Below are 14,002 nucleotides of genomic sequence, written 5' to 3' on the forward strand. Positions count from 1 at the left end.
TATACACAGACAAAAGCATATTGTAAAGCTGTTTTATTAGTATCAAATGTTTTATTACAATACAAATACTCATGACTTGTTATCATATGAATCATATTTCATTTATAAAATAAAATCACAACAAATGTGTGCTAGATGATGGAACTTCTTCATCTCTGTATAACATACTCTAAATGATGTCAATTTGTAAGGTAAAATCCTGGGAGCTAAGAGTAATTAAATGGGAAATTTTTGGTAAATGTTTTTTAATTTGAAAAAATAATCTTGGTCAATTTTTTTTGAAATTTAGAATAGAAATATGGAGGGCTAAATTTCAGTTTTTATGGGCCCAGTGCTCCAACCAGGATAGTCCCTGCATGCTAAAGGTGAGATATATCTAAAAAAAATGATGATGCAGAATAAAGGTTTGGTAAGGTAAACATGTACAGTAATATGGCAGAGTGAAGCACTAATTTAGTTTTCACAGATTTTTGCAAACGTAAGCAAGTTATGTGGTAAACAGAATCTTGCATTCATTTCCATTTTATTAGATTATGAACTTGTCACAAATATTTGATGTTCATAAATCTCGTAATCGGAAACTCATGTACTGTGACCTTCATATCTACATCAGACAGGAGTAATTACTTTCTCATATAACTCCTGATAGTACGACGTGTATTTGTTTCAATGTTGACAACATTTTTTACATTATTATGCTAAATAAAAAGATGACTATAGTAAGTGGTGCTTTTTTTCAAATAAAATACTTGTGAATGAGGACATTTTTTTTAGCAAAAAGGCACCTGTGGAAAAAAGGAGAACCAAAATGGTATGTTAATCAGTGCCTGTGTATATATCATGTTAAATGAAGCCAGGATAAAACATCAAATGAAATTGTTTATGATAGTTAGGGATTGTGCAAAAATGATCATTATTATTATTGTGTTGTAAAGCAATTTTAATATGTTTGTAACTTGATTATAAAATATGAAATAGATGACATATCACCTTGTACTTGTTGTAATAAAAACATATTACATCGCATCACTGCCTATTATCAATAGTCTGTTATCTAGGTCATAGCTATTTTATGTGCAGAACTATTTTTCAAGGTCAACATAGCTGACCTCTCAGGGTACACTTTAATGGAGTGACCTGGAGGATAACACTGCATGAGATGTAAATTGAAGTCAATATTTCAGGGTAAATGATAAATTAGTAGTGTCTGTAGATTCGAAAATGATAAAAAAAAATCAATGATATTTTGAAATCACAACACCAACTTGTTACAATACTGAATACCAGTATGTATTAAAAGTATGGTATGTTGAGTACAGGTAAAACAAAATATAAAACTTGATGAAACATACATGTATGTCAGAACTGCTACAAATCTAGGCTGTTTAAAACATCCATTGTTAACACATCAGCTGCTGACATAACCATTATGGTGGTTAAGGTATGTCTTGTTCTGGTGACCAACAGATGCTATGCACAGGATATATTAAAATCATTGTCAAAATATCTTAGAAGGTAGCACAGCATAATCCTTTATCATCATCAGATTTTATTTTAATATATGACAAACTCTGAGTACTACTGACAATGTACTACACTCTGATGTACCAAGTCTAATGTATTTATCCAGCAATAAGCCACAGGTCTGATATTGAGTGGAATCAGAAAGAATCTCTATTTCATTATCCTGTGACAGGATGGTAAATTTCAGGTTATAAGCTGGACTTTCGTATTATAGCAGGATAAGTATAATAAACACTGTATTAAGATGTGCAGATAAAATATACTTGTCTTTAGTATTTCATATAAACAAATGTTATCTACCTGAACAGATCTCTCACTAAAATCTATACACATTGGCTTTCTTGAAAACTCTTTTAGTAAAACAGCTAACTTATGTTGTCTGCATCAATACAATCTGAACAAGTAAGGTGTTCCAGTCTATGAAGGGCTTTGAGCCTATTTTGGTATCACAGTCTGGCTACTCCTTCTGGAATACCTAAGGTCTGAAAAACGGACATAAAACGTTTCATGGTGCTATATGCATTTACACAAGCAGGCTCAATAACCAAGAAGTCATCTAGCAAGTGTAAAATGTTACTGATGTTGTACTTGTTTCTTGCTATCAGCACACGGCCTGCGAAAGTCCATCAAAAATTTTTGGACTGGAATGACAGCCAAACACCAGACGTGTAAAGAAGTAATACTTCCCCTCCCACTTGATTCCATGATAAGGCCACATCCAGACTGAAGGGCTTCGCGTCTACTTGGGTATGCTCAGAGTCTATTTGTGTACCACAGTTATATCCAGACTGAAGGGTTTCGCGTCTACTTTGGTATGCTCAGAGTCTATTTGTGTACCACAGTTATATCCAGACTGAAGGGTTTCGCGTCTACTTTGGTATGCTCAGAGTCTATTTGTGTACCACAGTTATGTCCAGACTGAAGGGTTTCGCGTCTACTTTTGTATGCTCAGAGTCTATTTGTGTACCACAGTTATGTCCAGACTGAAGGACTTCGCGTCTACTTTGGTATGCTCAGAGTCTATTTGTGTACCACAGTTATGTCCACACTGAAGGGCTGAGAGCTTATTTTTTGTGACAAATAGTGGTACCCAAATCTATGCAAGGAACAGAGATTCACCTATCTTCTGTAGGAATCAGACAATGGTCCTATTGTTTGTGATGTCAACATGCAACTTACTCAACATAAGATATTACTTTTAAACTGATAAAAGTCTGAAGTAGGCGACTCTGTACGATTTGTCCTGAGTTGTGTCAACACTCATCTTCATTTTATAATCACTTATACCCCAACCTTCTTCATCAAAATACATCCATTGCGCAAGAACATCATCCCAAACTTTACTTCTTTCATGTAAATAGGCTTTTCCTGTGCTTTGTTTTAGGATGGCATAGGAAACAGCATGAAGTTTGTACCTGTAAGAGAATTTATGTCTAATCAAAACTTTGTTTCTACATATAGTTAAAGTTCCACAGAGGTATATAATATTGTATGGATACCACTGAAAATAAAATCCAAATCTTTACAAAAACCATATCTTACTTAATCTTTATAAAACATACACAACCTCTATGCCATGTTGAATATTCTGATAATAATTAATCCAACTGGATAATTTGCCAGTTATCAAACTTTCTGTGAAATGAGCCTTAATAGTAGAAGCTTATATCAAGATAAATGTTCTATATTTGCATTATATACCTGTGAGTTCCAATCACAAATTCTTCAGGCTGTTCATCACCATCAAGCCGAACTGGAAAGGGAATCTCCCTTGTGTGACTGAAAGATGATAGGTACAATGTAGTTTTAGCTTGGAAAACGACACAAGAAAAGGTAATCTCTACTCCTGATAATTCTACAGGTATTTAATTTGGGCAAAACACAATTTTATTTTAATTACAGGTTCTTTTAGGATGTATATTTATCGTACATTAAACTATCACCTTTAGACGCTATTGGAATATACAATATTTATTTGAGAATAAACTCCTGTCTGTGTATGAAACCAACCCCTGTGTAAAGTTGTTCAGACAAATTACATATATGTACTATTCCAAAGTGAGGAATTAGCCCAACTATGATAAATATGGTATGTAAATACATTCTTGAATAATGGTGATATGACAAATGATTGGATTATTTTCCTGATCTAATCACAGAATCACAAATATGTTGTTATGGCAATCATTCCAACACTATCCCAGGCATCTTGCATGTTCAGGCAGACAATTAACACTAACATTGGAGAAATTCATGTAAAACCTGACATGAAATTGTCATGTAGAAAGGACAATGTTCACATTCATTTATAGTGACATGTTTCAATTTTATCCCCTTACAAGTCTAATCAGTTTGTAGGTAATATCAATGTAATACTATGTAATTACGACAACTTTATTATCAATATCCTAACTAATTAGTTATGTCACAACATATCGTCTCCTACTTCTACTGGAAAATACTTTAAAAATGAAGTATAAAAAAGATCTGATCTCCAGTTGAAATAAAACCTCAACTGATGATTGTAAACTCTTAAAGTGAAGTCTGTCTATGATGTCTACTGTTTTATCATTCTTAACTGAGAGCAATTGTCTTTGTGACCCACAGAAAGATGTGGTAAATGAGCAATGACAGATAATCCAAGCATTGAAACACTTTACTATTTAGACTTTTCATATGTGTACATCCTTACCAGAAATTATCATAAACTTGAATAGGTATCTCCCGTAGATAAATAAAAACAAGCAGACTATCCCCTAAATATATCAAGGTCTACATCTGCCCGTTTTACTGTTGTATCTAGTGTCAAGGTAACAACTCTACATTTAAGTTACATACTTTTTTGATCTAATTGTAAAAATCTCAGATGGTCGAGGTGTTGAATGGTCACCTTCAGGAGGGGCAGAAGTATTAAGTGTTACTTCTTCCTGGACACTAGAATTTTCCGATTCCTCAAAGAAGGTTTGGAATGGCAACAGTGGTGGTGGGTCTTTGTCTAGTCTCCTGGTAACATGGATGTTACCATTATTGCTAAAACAGGAAATGATTTGTTCAAATATGTTTCTATGTTTCCTATTACAACAAATTTAAATACTGCATACCAGGCTAATTTCCAAGAAATGTTTGCATAAAGAATTTGCATGACAAATATTAAACTGCTTGATTCTAATTAAGCAAATGCAACATAATACATATTTAGTTCCAGCTCTTAATATAAAACTTTGCAAAAACTAGATATGATTTTGACAGCAAATGGCAAAATTTGTGCATGACTCAATTTTGACATGGTGAAATGAACTTTCTATATACTACTGTGTATATCTATGATAGTTTTTCCAGATACAGAAATACATATATCAGAAATCATGCCATACACACATCCCACAATATACACACAAAAATTCCTCTGATGGAATTTTGGCATTTGCATGGTTTTTAACACAACAAGGCTGACTCACCTGATAAGAAATCTATAATGTTCCCGTTATAGATATTCCTTAACATTTCTTTTTGGTACATGTATGATAAAACAGTAAAAAATATCAATTTGTGGAGATGTCAAGTTTCTAATTTCCCAAGAGCAGGTCTATTTATCTTGGTGAAAGCAATATGCTCTTCAAGGAAACCAGAAACTTCACCTGTTCCTGAAGCTCATATTTTAACTACCTGCAATGCAATGCATGTTTATCACACTTCAAGCTAGGTTTAGTTATTGGTCTGTAAATGTTATACAAATATGGACTTTTAAGAAAAAATGAATCCTTAAATACACTATTGTACTAACCATTCTGGACAAGACATAATTTCATCACTCCAATCAGTAATTAGTTCCTGCCAGCTTACAAACGGCCTGAAAATGATAATTCAAAAATTTAGTCAGCACTGATATAATTATGAATATATAGCTGCGAAATCATATGTCATAGTGTATTCTCAAGTGTATCTCATGGAATTTTAAAGTGTATATGAAACATATGCTGAAATATTATTACAATGTATAATGAATATCTGCCGAAATACTGCTAAAATGTCATCATGGACTATCTCCTGAATTACTGCTACACTGTATATATAATATCTCCTAAACAATTACAGTTTATACAGAATATTGTCAGAAATACTATTAAGTGTTTATCCTGCAATACAAATGTATTGCAATTCTGAAAATATCAAGAAATACATCATATTATTTGAAATATCTAAAATTAACTGAAAAATCTTGTTACACACCTTTCAAAATTAATCCTTCATGAGCTCCAAATTAGTATGTAAATTTCATAGGATGCAACCATGTAAAAATCAAGAAGAAACAGCAACACTGGTACAAGCATTAGTTGTTAGTAGTGATGTCAATGGCTTACTTATTCATAAATCTCTTTGAAATCTCTTTGATGCTGTCCTGGAATTTCTTTTCTATTTCAGTGCCTCCCTTATCAACAGTACAGGCCTCATTAGTGCAGCTAGAAATCTTCTCAAACACCTTTATATCAAGTACTTTCAATATCCAATCTGCTTCTAATTCGGTTCTAAAATCCAATTTATAATCTTTTGGCAGCGGTTTCCCATGTTTTGTCCAAAGGAACATTTTGGCTTCGTCATTTTTTCCTTCAAGGCACATCTTCGCAACATTGTACAAACACTAATGACAAGAAAAGAAATTGAGAAAGGGATTAGTAAAATTATTGTTGAAGTTAATCTGCTTTAATATAAAATAGTAATATAAAATATTAACATGTCATTAGGTAATTAACTCAAACCTAGCAAGAATCTTAATGCCCAGCATGTTTTATCTATTTTAGGCACTACCAACAGCTAAACACAAACGTAGCTTAATAGAATACAAAAGATCCCAGAAATCTTGGCGCCCACCATTGTTTGTTCTTTGTATGCTCTTTGAAAGTTGGATCTTTTACCTTCTTTTCTCTTCTCTGATTTTGCTCATGATAAAACATTTGAATATTCCTTTGCAGAAATAGTGATGATATTTACTTGCCAAATCCAAAGGGCCACCTAGAAGCCATTTTCTTTCTTCTGATCAGTCCCAAATTCAAACAAGCACAATGAGAGACCAAAGGGAACATACAAATGAAATTTGAGAAAGATCCATTCATGAAGTACTTAAGTAAAAGCGATAACAATCATTACTAGGCATAGTTCAAGATGGCCATTTGTCGACCATTTTGTTTTTCTGATCAGACCAAAAATCAAATGGGCACAAATAGGGACAAAAGGGAAGTTACATATGAAATGTGAGAGAAATCCATTCACTTCCTCTTAAAAAATTGCAATAACAAACTTTCAAAGTCAAAATCCAAGATAGTCACCCGTCAGCCATTTTGATTTCTTATCAGTCCCAAAATCAAAAGGGCACAACTAGAGACCCAGAGGAATCTTCAATGAAAATTTGAGAAAGATCCGTCCAGTGCTTCTCAAGGTTGCAAACCCGACCAGACCATGGACCCAGGGTGATTTGCATAGCCCATCATTGGATGATTGTGGGCTAAAAATTTAGGCTAGACACAAACAAGAGGGCCACATGTATCACTCACCTGGTTTAGTTTGCTGAAATTGCTTCACCTAAACTAAATTGTTCTATTTTCTGTATTGGGTCCCACTCCTCCCGCCAACATTTATACAAAATTTGCTACCCTTCCCTGATTTATATGTTTGACCAAATTTGGTCAAAATTTGCTCAGCTTTTCAATTAGTAGCAATTTGTCAATGAAATTGATTGAAGAAGGAACCTGGTGAGCTAAACATTAGAATTGGCACTGGTAAGTCTAATGCATTGAAACTTCACTTCAGGTATACCTATTTGGGTATGTATTTAGGACAATGATTCATCGGTCTACTATTTCGGTGAAATATATATAAAAACTAGAAAATGTCTGTAAGACATGAATGCCCCCCCTCCATGTGAAATAATAGTGAAAGGTCCGAAAGAATGAAGTTGTTAGGTGGTATATACTGATTTGGGACGGGACGGGACGGGACGGGACGGACAGACATGGGCAACGCTATATGCCTCCATAAATGGCGGGGGCATAAAAAAATATGTATCTAAAACATGCATGTAATACCTTGTAATGGGAATGAAGGAGTACATATTCCATTCTTGGATGAAGCTTTAACAACATGAATGTTGTAAACAAAATGCAACTAATCTGACAGGTGCAAATCATCTTTATACTTCTTTCTTTTATCTTCCAACATCCTCCTGCAGATGGCAGCAACTTCTGGACTAAAATAAATGCAAGACCATGTAACATTCAATTTTCAAGTGGAACAAAAAATTTCTACTTTTGAAACATGTAACAAGTATTTTAATGAAATCATTAGCATACGAAAATGGTGATATATATATATGCCATGATCACAAACTAAATACATTAAAATGATATACCGTATCTGACCCAATAAGCACCCATGTCCCTATAAGTGCCCGCTTCCCCCTTCAGATACCTAAAAGTCTAGATTTACTTACGTATTAGTCACGATCAAGAATTCTTTTAAGTCAGTTTATAAGGAGATGTACTCCAGTAAAACGTAAAAAACAGTTTATCTCCAGTCCACCAGCAACAGAGGAATGTCGATGTGTCCTCTGTAACTACTACCACAATTTTCCCACTATGCCTGATAAAAAAATCAGCTGTTTTTGACAGTTCACTTGGAATGTGACCCACTGTTTTCCCTTCTTTCACAACACTGATTGCAAACTTGTTAAACGGATTATTGTCCTAAATAACTGTATCAAGACACTGTCCTATGAATGGTTTTCAACACTCTCTATAAACATGATATCCCCTGACCACAGACGAATATTCATACATAAAAGACATTTTTTTCACACATTCCTAAACCACGTGGTACATGACCTTTACCTTGTGCACCTTGGTGTCGTGCACTCAGCCACAGTAACGACAACTGAATAGGCATAGTCCATTACTTAACAGGTAAGATAGCCATTGATACAACAGATTAAGAAATGATATTTTCATGTGTGATAGATTATCTGACAGAAAGAAATGAAGCAGTTAGATATCAAAATGACAAATAAAATAGTTGTGCTAAAACAGGCAAGTATAAATGGAATTTTATATCTTTATCATAAACAAATTCCCTTTCGTGTCATCATGTTAAGATGTTCTGAAACAATTCATCGACGAGCACATAATGACAGAGTGCACTTTGTTACCTAGAGGTTGACACTGAAATTATAGCGACCACAGTTCTCATCACAATCTCACAAAGGGGGCCGAATCAAGTCGTATGAAATTTCTTTCAAGTTAAAGGTTATGGAGCTTGCCAAGGAATGGGGAAATAGCAAAGCATCAAAGCAGTACGTAATAGATAGGAAGCGAATTCGCAATTGGAGATAAAAAGAGAGTGAATTGAAAACCTCTTTACAGAACACTTCAAAAAGGAGAAGTAAAGCTCCTGGTGGAGGCAGATTTTTTAGCACTGAATGTGTTTCTTTTACATCTAAGATGGTCTCTAATAAGCGCCCCCTTAATTGTATTTTTTTAAGCACCCTGGGCGCTTACTGGATCGAATACAGTAGATGGTTTTGCTGAACTTAAAACACTGCGTAGCTTTTTATAACCTTACATTTGGTGTTATTGCTTTCTATATACACATATATATATATAAATATATATATTCTACAAATTCACAATTCACTGAAAATTCCTGTCCAATAATAATCAATTTTAGTTTTAATATTAACAGCCATGAAAATATTTTCTCAAACTGAAGTATCTGATATAGTCTGACCTAGCTATAATGCTATACCATATACCACTTCCATCTATTAATTAGATTGACTTCCATACAGATATATCTAATAGCGTAAAAGTCCAGCAAATGGAAATAACAGAACTTGTATTTATATACTACCCTTTACAAGAGTAACAAAAGGCCTGGCGGCCTTGACGGTCACCTGAGATACGCAATATTGAATATAAAGGTTAAAGGATTGTTATCGAGTGTTATGAAACAGAAATTGTGACACTGAATATAGACAGTGTCAATACATGCATTCCTGTCATCAAAACTGTCATCCTATACTGATATTCTTATAAAGTTATTTCCAGTGGGAAATAACCTCCCCATGGGAAAATATGACACCCTGGGGCCATTAAATTCATAATTTTGGTAAAGTCATTGGGGGTCAGTCAGGACCAAAATGGGCATACCATCAAGCCGTCATCCTTCACTCATAAATCTAACCAACTGTGAAATATTTCCAATGGAAATTAAACAAATTATGCAAAAAAATCTAATTTTCCTATATAAACTATTGACCCCTTTAGGCCCCACACCTTAGTCACCTGGGGGTGGGGACTGCAAAATTCATAACTTTTGTTAATCTTAGGCCAGGGAAGGTTTCTGCAAAGTTTCATTGAAATTAGATCAGGGGTTTTTGAGGAGTTGAAAGTGTTAAATTTTTTTTTATGGTCGCACGACACCAGATGAAGGGTATTAGAACCAGCCACCATAAGACTTTGTCTCAGATTACCTAAAAACTGTATGAAAACAGCTTTATTCATGTGTGAATAGGTGTACATGATTCATTGAAAATTGGGAATTTTTTTTTTTTTTAATTTATATTTGTATATGTATGACGACAAACCAAGCTAAAATGTAATGGTAAGAAAGTTGTTACTTAATAAACTGAAGGGATTAGAAATCTACAGGACCCTATATACAAAGAAAAATATAATTCTGTCGTGAGACACTTACAATCAGCTGTGTATTCCAGTTCCCCTTTTCCTGTCTGTCCAGCATGTGGGTCTGTCTTCCCAAGTACCCTTTGAAAACCTCTATCAGCTTGATGCTCAAGTAGCTTCGGTACCAGTTTAGCATCATGATCAGTGTTTTGTTTGGTCTGGTCAGGTACCAGTTGAACGTCATGATCAGTGTTTTGCTCTGTCTGGTCTGGTACCAGCTGAGAATCATGATCAGTGTTTTGTTCTGTCCGGTCTGATACCAGCTGAGAATCATGATCAGTGTTTTGTTCTGTCCGGTCTGGTACCAGCTGAGAATCATGATCAGTGTTTTGTTCTGTCTGGTCAGGTATCAGTTGAGCATCATGATCAGTGTTTTGTTTGGTCTGGTCAGGTACCAGTTGAACGTCATGATTAGTGTTTTGCTCTGTCTGGTCTGGTACCAGCTGAGAATCATGATCAGTGTTTTGTTCTGTCCGGTCTGATACCAGCTGAGAATCATGATCAGTGTTTTGTTCTGTCCGGTCTGGTACCAGCTGAGAATCATGATCAGTGTTTTGTTCTGTCTGGTCAGGTATCAGTTGAGCATCATGATCAGTGTTTTGTTTGGTCTGGTCAGGTACCAGTTGAACGTCATGATCAGTGTTTTGTTCTGTCCGGTCTGGTACCTGCTGAGAATCATGATCAGTGTTTTCTTCTGGCTGGTCAGATACCAGCTGAGAATCATGATCAGTGTTTTGTTCTGTCTGGTCAGGTATCAGTTGAGCATCATGATCAGTGTTTTCTTCTGTCTGGTCAGGTATCAGCTGAGCATCATGATCAGTGTTTTGTTCTGTCTGGTCAAGTATCAACTGAGCACCATTCACAGGGTGTTGTTCTGTCTGGTCAAGTATCAGTTGAGCATCATGATCAGTGTTTTGTTCTGTCCGGTCTGGTACCAGCTGAGAATCATGATCAGTGTTTTCTTCTGGCTGGTCAGGTACCAGCTGAGAATCATGATCAGTGTTTTGTTCTGTCCGGTCTGGTACCAGCTGAGAATCATGATCAGTGTTTTCTTCTGGCTGGTCAGGTACCAGCTGAGAATCATGATCAGTGTTTTGTTCTGTCTGGTCAGGTATCAGCTGAGCATCATGATCAGTGTTTTGTTCTGTCTGGTCAAGTATCAGCTGAGCACCATTCACAGGGTGTTGTTCTGTCTGGTCAGGTATCAGTTGAGCATCATGATCAGTGTTTTCTTCTGTCTGGTCAGGTATCAGTTGAGCATCATGATCAGTGTTTTGTTCTGTCTGGTCAGGTATCAGCTGAGCATCATGATCAGTGTTTTGTTCTGTCTGGTCAAGTATCAGCTGAGCACCATTCACAGGGTGTTGTTCTGTTTGTTGATATCTGGAACAAAGGACACGTGACCCGGATGTTTCAGGTTTTCCTCCAGGTCTTCCAGAACATGCTTGCCTAGGTTGACACTCTTGTCCTATGTTTTCTACTATGTCTTCTGAATAATACAAACATACATATCATTATAGTTAAAATGTCAATGCCAGGGGAACAGTCTGGCGTATTTACATCAATATTATAACAAGGTTTTAGTTGTCTAAATAATTTAGTTGAAAGTGTACTAATGACCTCCTCTGTGTTGCTTGTATGTTAAAAAGAATATCATACAATTATCTTATTACATGTATGATAGTCTTCTTAACATATCATCAACACAGGAAAGGTCATCAGTATTAAGAAATGGGGGTCCTACAGATTAAATACTGTAATGGCAAAGACTTTAACACCCAATTTTACATTGTAAAGTTTCAGTTCCAATTGAAATATATAAAAAAAATTCTATGATTCCAGTTTATCATAAAATAAAGTTTTTGGTTGTTGGACTAACAGAATGTTTAGGCCTAGGTTGAGTTTTGCAGGCCTTTACGTCAGCATTTACATCCAAATGATCAAAGTTTTGTTTACCAGTGGAGTTCCTCCCATCCAGTATCTCATCAGGGCAAACAGGTGTTTCCTCCAATACTGCTGATGAGGCTTGTGTTCCTGTCAAATCTCTCCGAGAGATTATGATCTCCTGTGGTCTCGGGTTTACACACACTCTTCCCGAGACAGATTCCCCATCTTGTCTAATGTGGAAGCAGGATGTACTTGAATGCTGAGCTAGATCCAAAGCTTCAATTGCAAAAGATGTTCTGCTTGGAAAGAGGTCAGTGGTACTACAGGAAGGTAGAAAATGGTAATTTAAAAACCTACTTTCTGATGGGCTTAAATAATGATTTTCTTGACTACTAAAGGTCTCACTATCAATTAATGATAACGACATAAAACTGGAAGATAGTTGTGATCCATTCACAATGGTTACATCAAGCCAAGAAGATGTTGGTTCAAGTTTTTCTTCGTATAAGCTTGACAGGCTTAGTGAGGAACCTGAAAGGTCCAATTGGCTAAATTCTTCAGGAAACTCCTCATGGTGAGTATTTGCTGATTGTCTAGCATGCTGACTGGAATCGCTTGTGAGCTCTGAGTTATCATAAGCATTAGGTTGAGAATGAAGACTGTCCGTAAATTCCGTTGGATGTATTTCTGGTGAGGCAACTATCTCATCAGGACGATGACTGTTTCCCTTCTTTATCTTCCTTCTTATTTGATGCCATAGTTTTGAAACAAGTTTCTTCATATTCATTTTGATTTTAATTTTCAAACTGGCACTGACTGTATTTTTTCTTTTAATCTATCTTCAATTATGTTCTCTTCTTCCAAACACAAACCTGAAAATAACAAAATTTATTTAATGATAGCTCATATGGGCAAGGATCAGATAAATGGAAATAGTTACGGGCGTCACATCGACTATTTAATTGTTGTTGAAAACCTTATTTTTTAGGCTTTTTATAAAGCTTGAAACCTTTTCTTCTTAATAAAAGCAACTAAAAGATAACTGGTCCATTTCAATTGAAAACAAGAGGCCCATGGGCCTTAACGGTCATCTGACAAAAAGCAAGCCAAACCTAGAAAGTGGGTTGAGGTCATTCATTTGAACAAACTTGGTAGCCTCTCCTCCAAGCATCTTACAGGCCCAATATCAGCACTCATGGACTTTTGCTTGTTGAGAAGAAGTCGTTTGTATATTTTAACATATTTGACCCCTGTGACCTTGAAAGTGGGTTGAGGTCATTCATTTGAATAAACTTGGTAGCCTTTCCTCCCAGCATGCTACAGACCCAATATCGGCACTCATAGACTTTTGCTTATTGAGATGAAGTCCTTTGTATATTTTAACATATTTGACCCCTGTGACCTTGAAAGTGGGCCAAGGTCATTCATTTGAACAAACTTTGTAGGGCTCCATGCCAGCATGCTATGGGCCAAGTATTAGCCCCCTAGGCCTTCTAGTATTTGAGAAGAAGTTATTTAAAGATTTTGACATATTTGACCCCTGTGACCTTGAAAGTTGTTCAAGGTCATTCATTTAAACAAACTTGATAGCCCTTCATCCCAGCATGCCACAGGCACAATATCAGCAATCTGAGCCTTTTGGTTATTGAGAAGAAGTTGTTTAAAGATTTTAACATATTTGACCCCTGTGACCTTTAAAGTGGGTCAAGGTCATTCATTTGAACAAACTTGGTAGTCCTTCATCCCAGCATGTCACAGGCCCAATATCTACACTCTGAGCCTTTTGGTTAATGAGAAGAAGTTGTTTAAAGATTTTAACATATTTGACCCCTGTGACCTTTAAAGTGGGTCAAGGTCATTCA

The 14,002-nt window shown here is 35.6% G+C and overlaps 1 protein-coding gene across 1 annotated transcript; it reads right to left on the minus strand.

Annotated features, from left to right (window-relative positions):
* Window positions 1–25: 25 nt before the first annotated feature.
* LOC132548506 (uncharacterized) lies at window positions 26–12,976 on the minus strand. Its single transcript, XM_060212373.1, has 8 exons — window positions 12,210–12,976; window positions 10,267–11,742; window positions 7,605–7,765; window positions 5,886–6,163; window positions 5,309–5,374; window positions 4,363–4,554; window positions 3,226–3,303; window positions 26–2,939 (listed from the first exon to the last, which is right to left on the minus strand). Exons 1-8 carry the CDS (start codon window positions 12,925–12,927, stop codon window positions 2,723–2,725), a joined length of 3,186 nt encoding a protein of 1,061 aa, XP_060068356.1. The 5' UTR covers window positions 12,928–12,976; the 3' UTR covers window positions 26–2,722.
* Window positions 12,977–14,002: the final 1,026 nt, after the last annotated feature.

Source organism: Ylistrum balloti, unplaced genomic scaffold (assembly GCF_031769215.1).
Source record: "Ylistrum balloti isolate Yb309-2 unplaced genomic scaffold, AGI_CSIRO_Ybal_v1 Utg370016, whole genome shotgun sequence".
In the NCBI taxonomy this organism is placed as follows: domain Eukaryota; kingdom Metazoa; phylum Mollusca; class Bivalvia; order Pectinida; family Pectinidae; genus Ylistrum; species Ylistrum balloti.

What these genes read in the sequence shown, in the direction of transcription:
- LOC132548506 (XM_060212373.1), bottom strand. Translation starts at nt 12,927, where the DNA reads ATGAATATGAAGAAACTTGTTTCAAAACTATGGCATCAAATAAGAAGG. An exon ending in GGATGGGAGGAACTCCACTG is followed by an intron (nt 11,743 to 12,209) that starts GTAAACAAAACT and finishes TGTATTATTCAG; the next exon opens with AAGACATAGTAGAAAACATA. An exon ending in TCAAAGAGATTTATGAATAA is followed by an intron (nt 5,375 to 5,885) that starts GTAAGCCATTGA and finishes TATCATTTTCAG; the next exon opens with GCCGTTTGTAAGCTGGCAGG.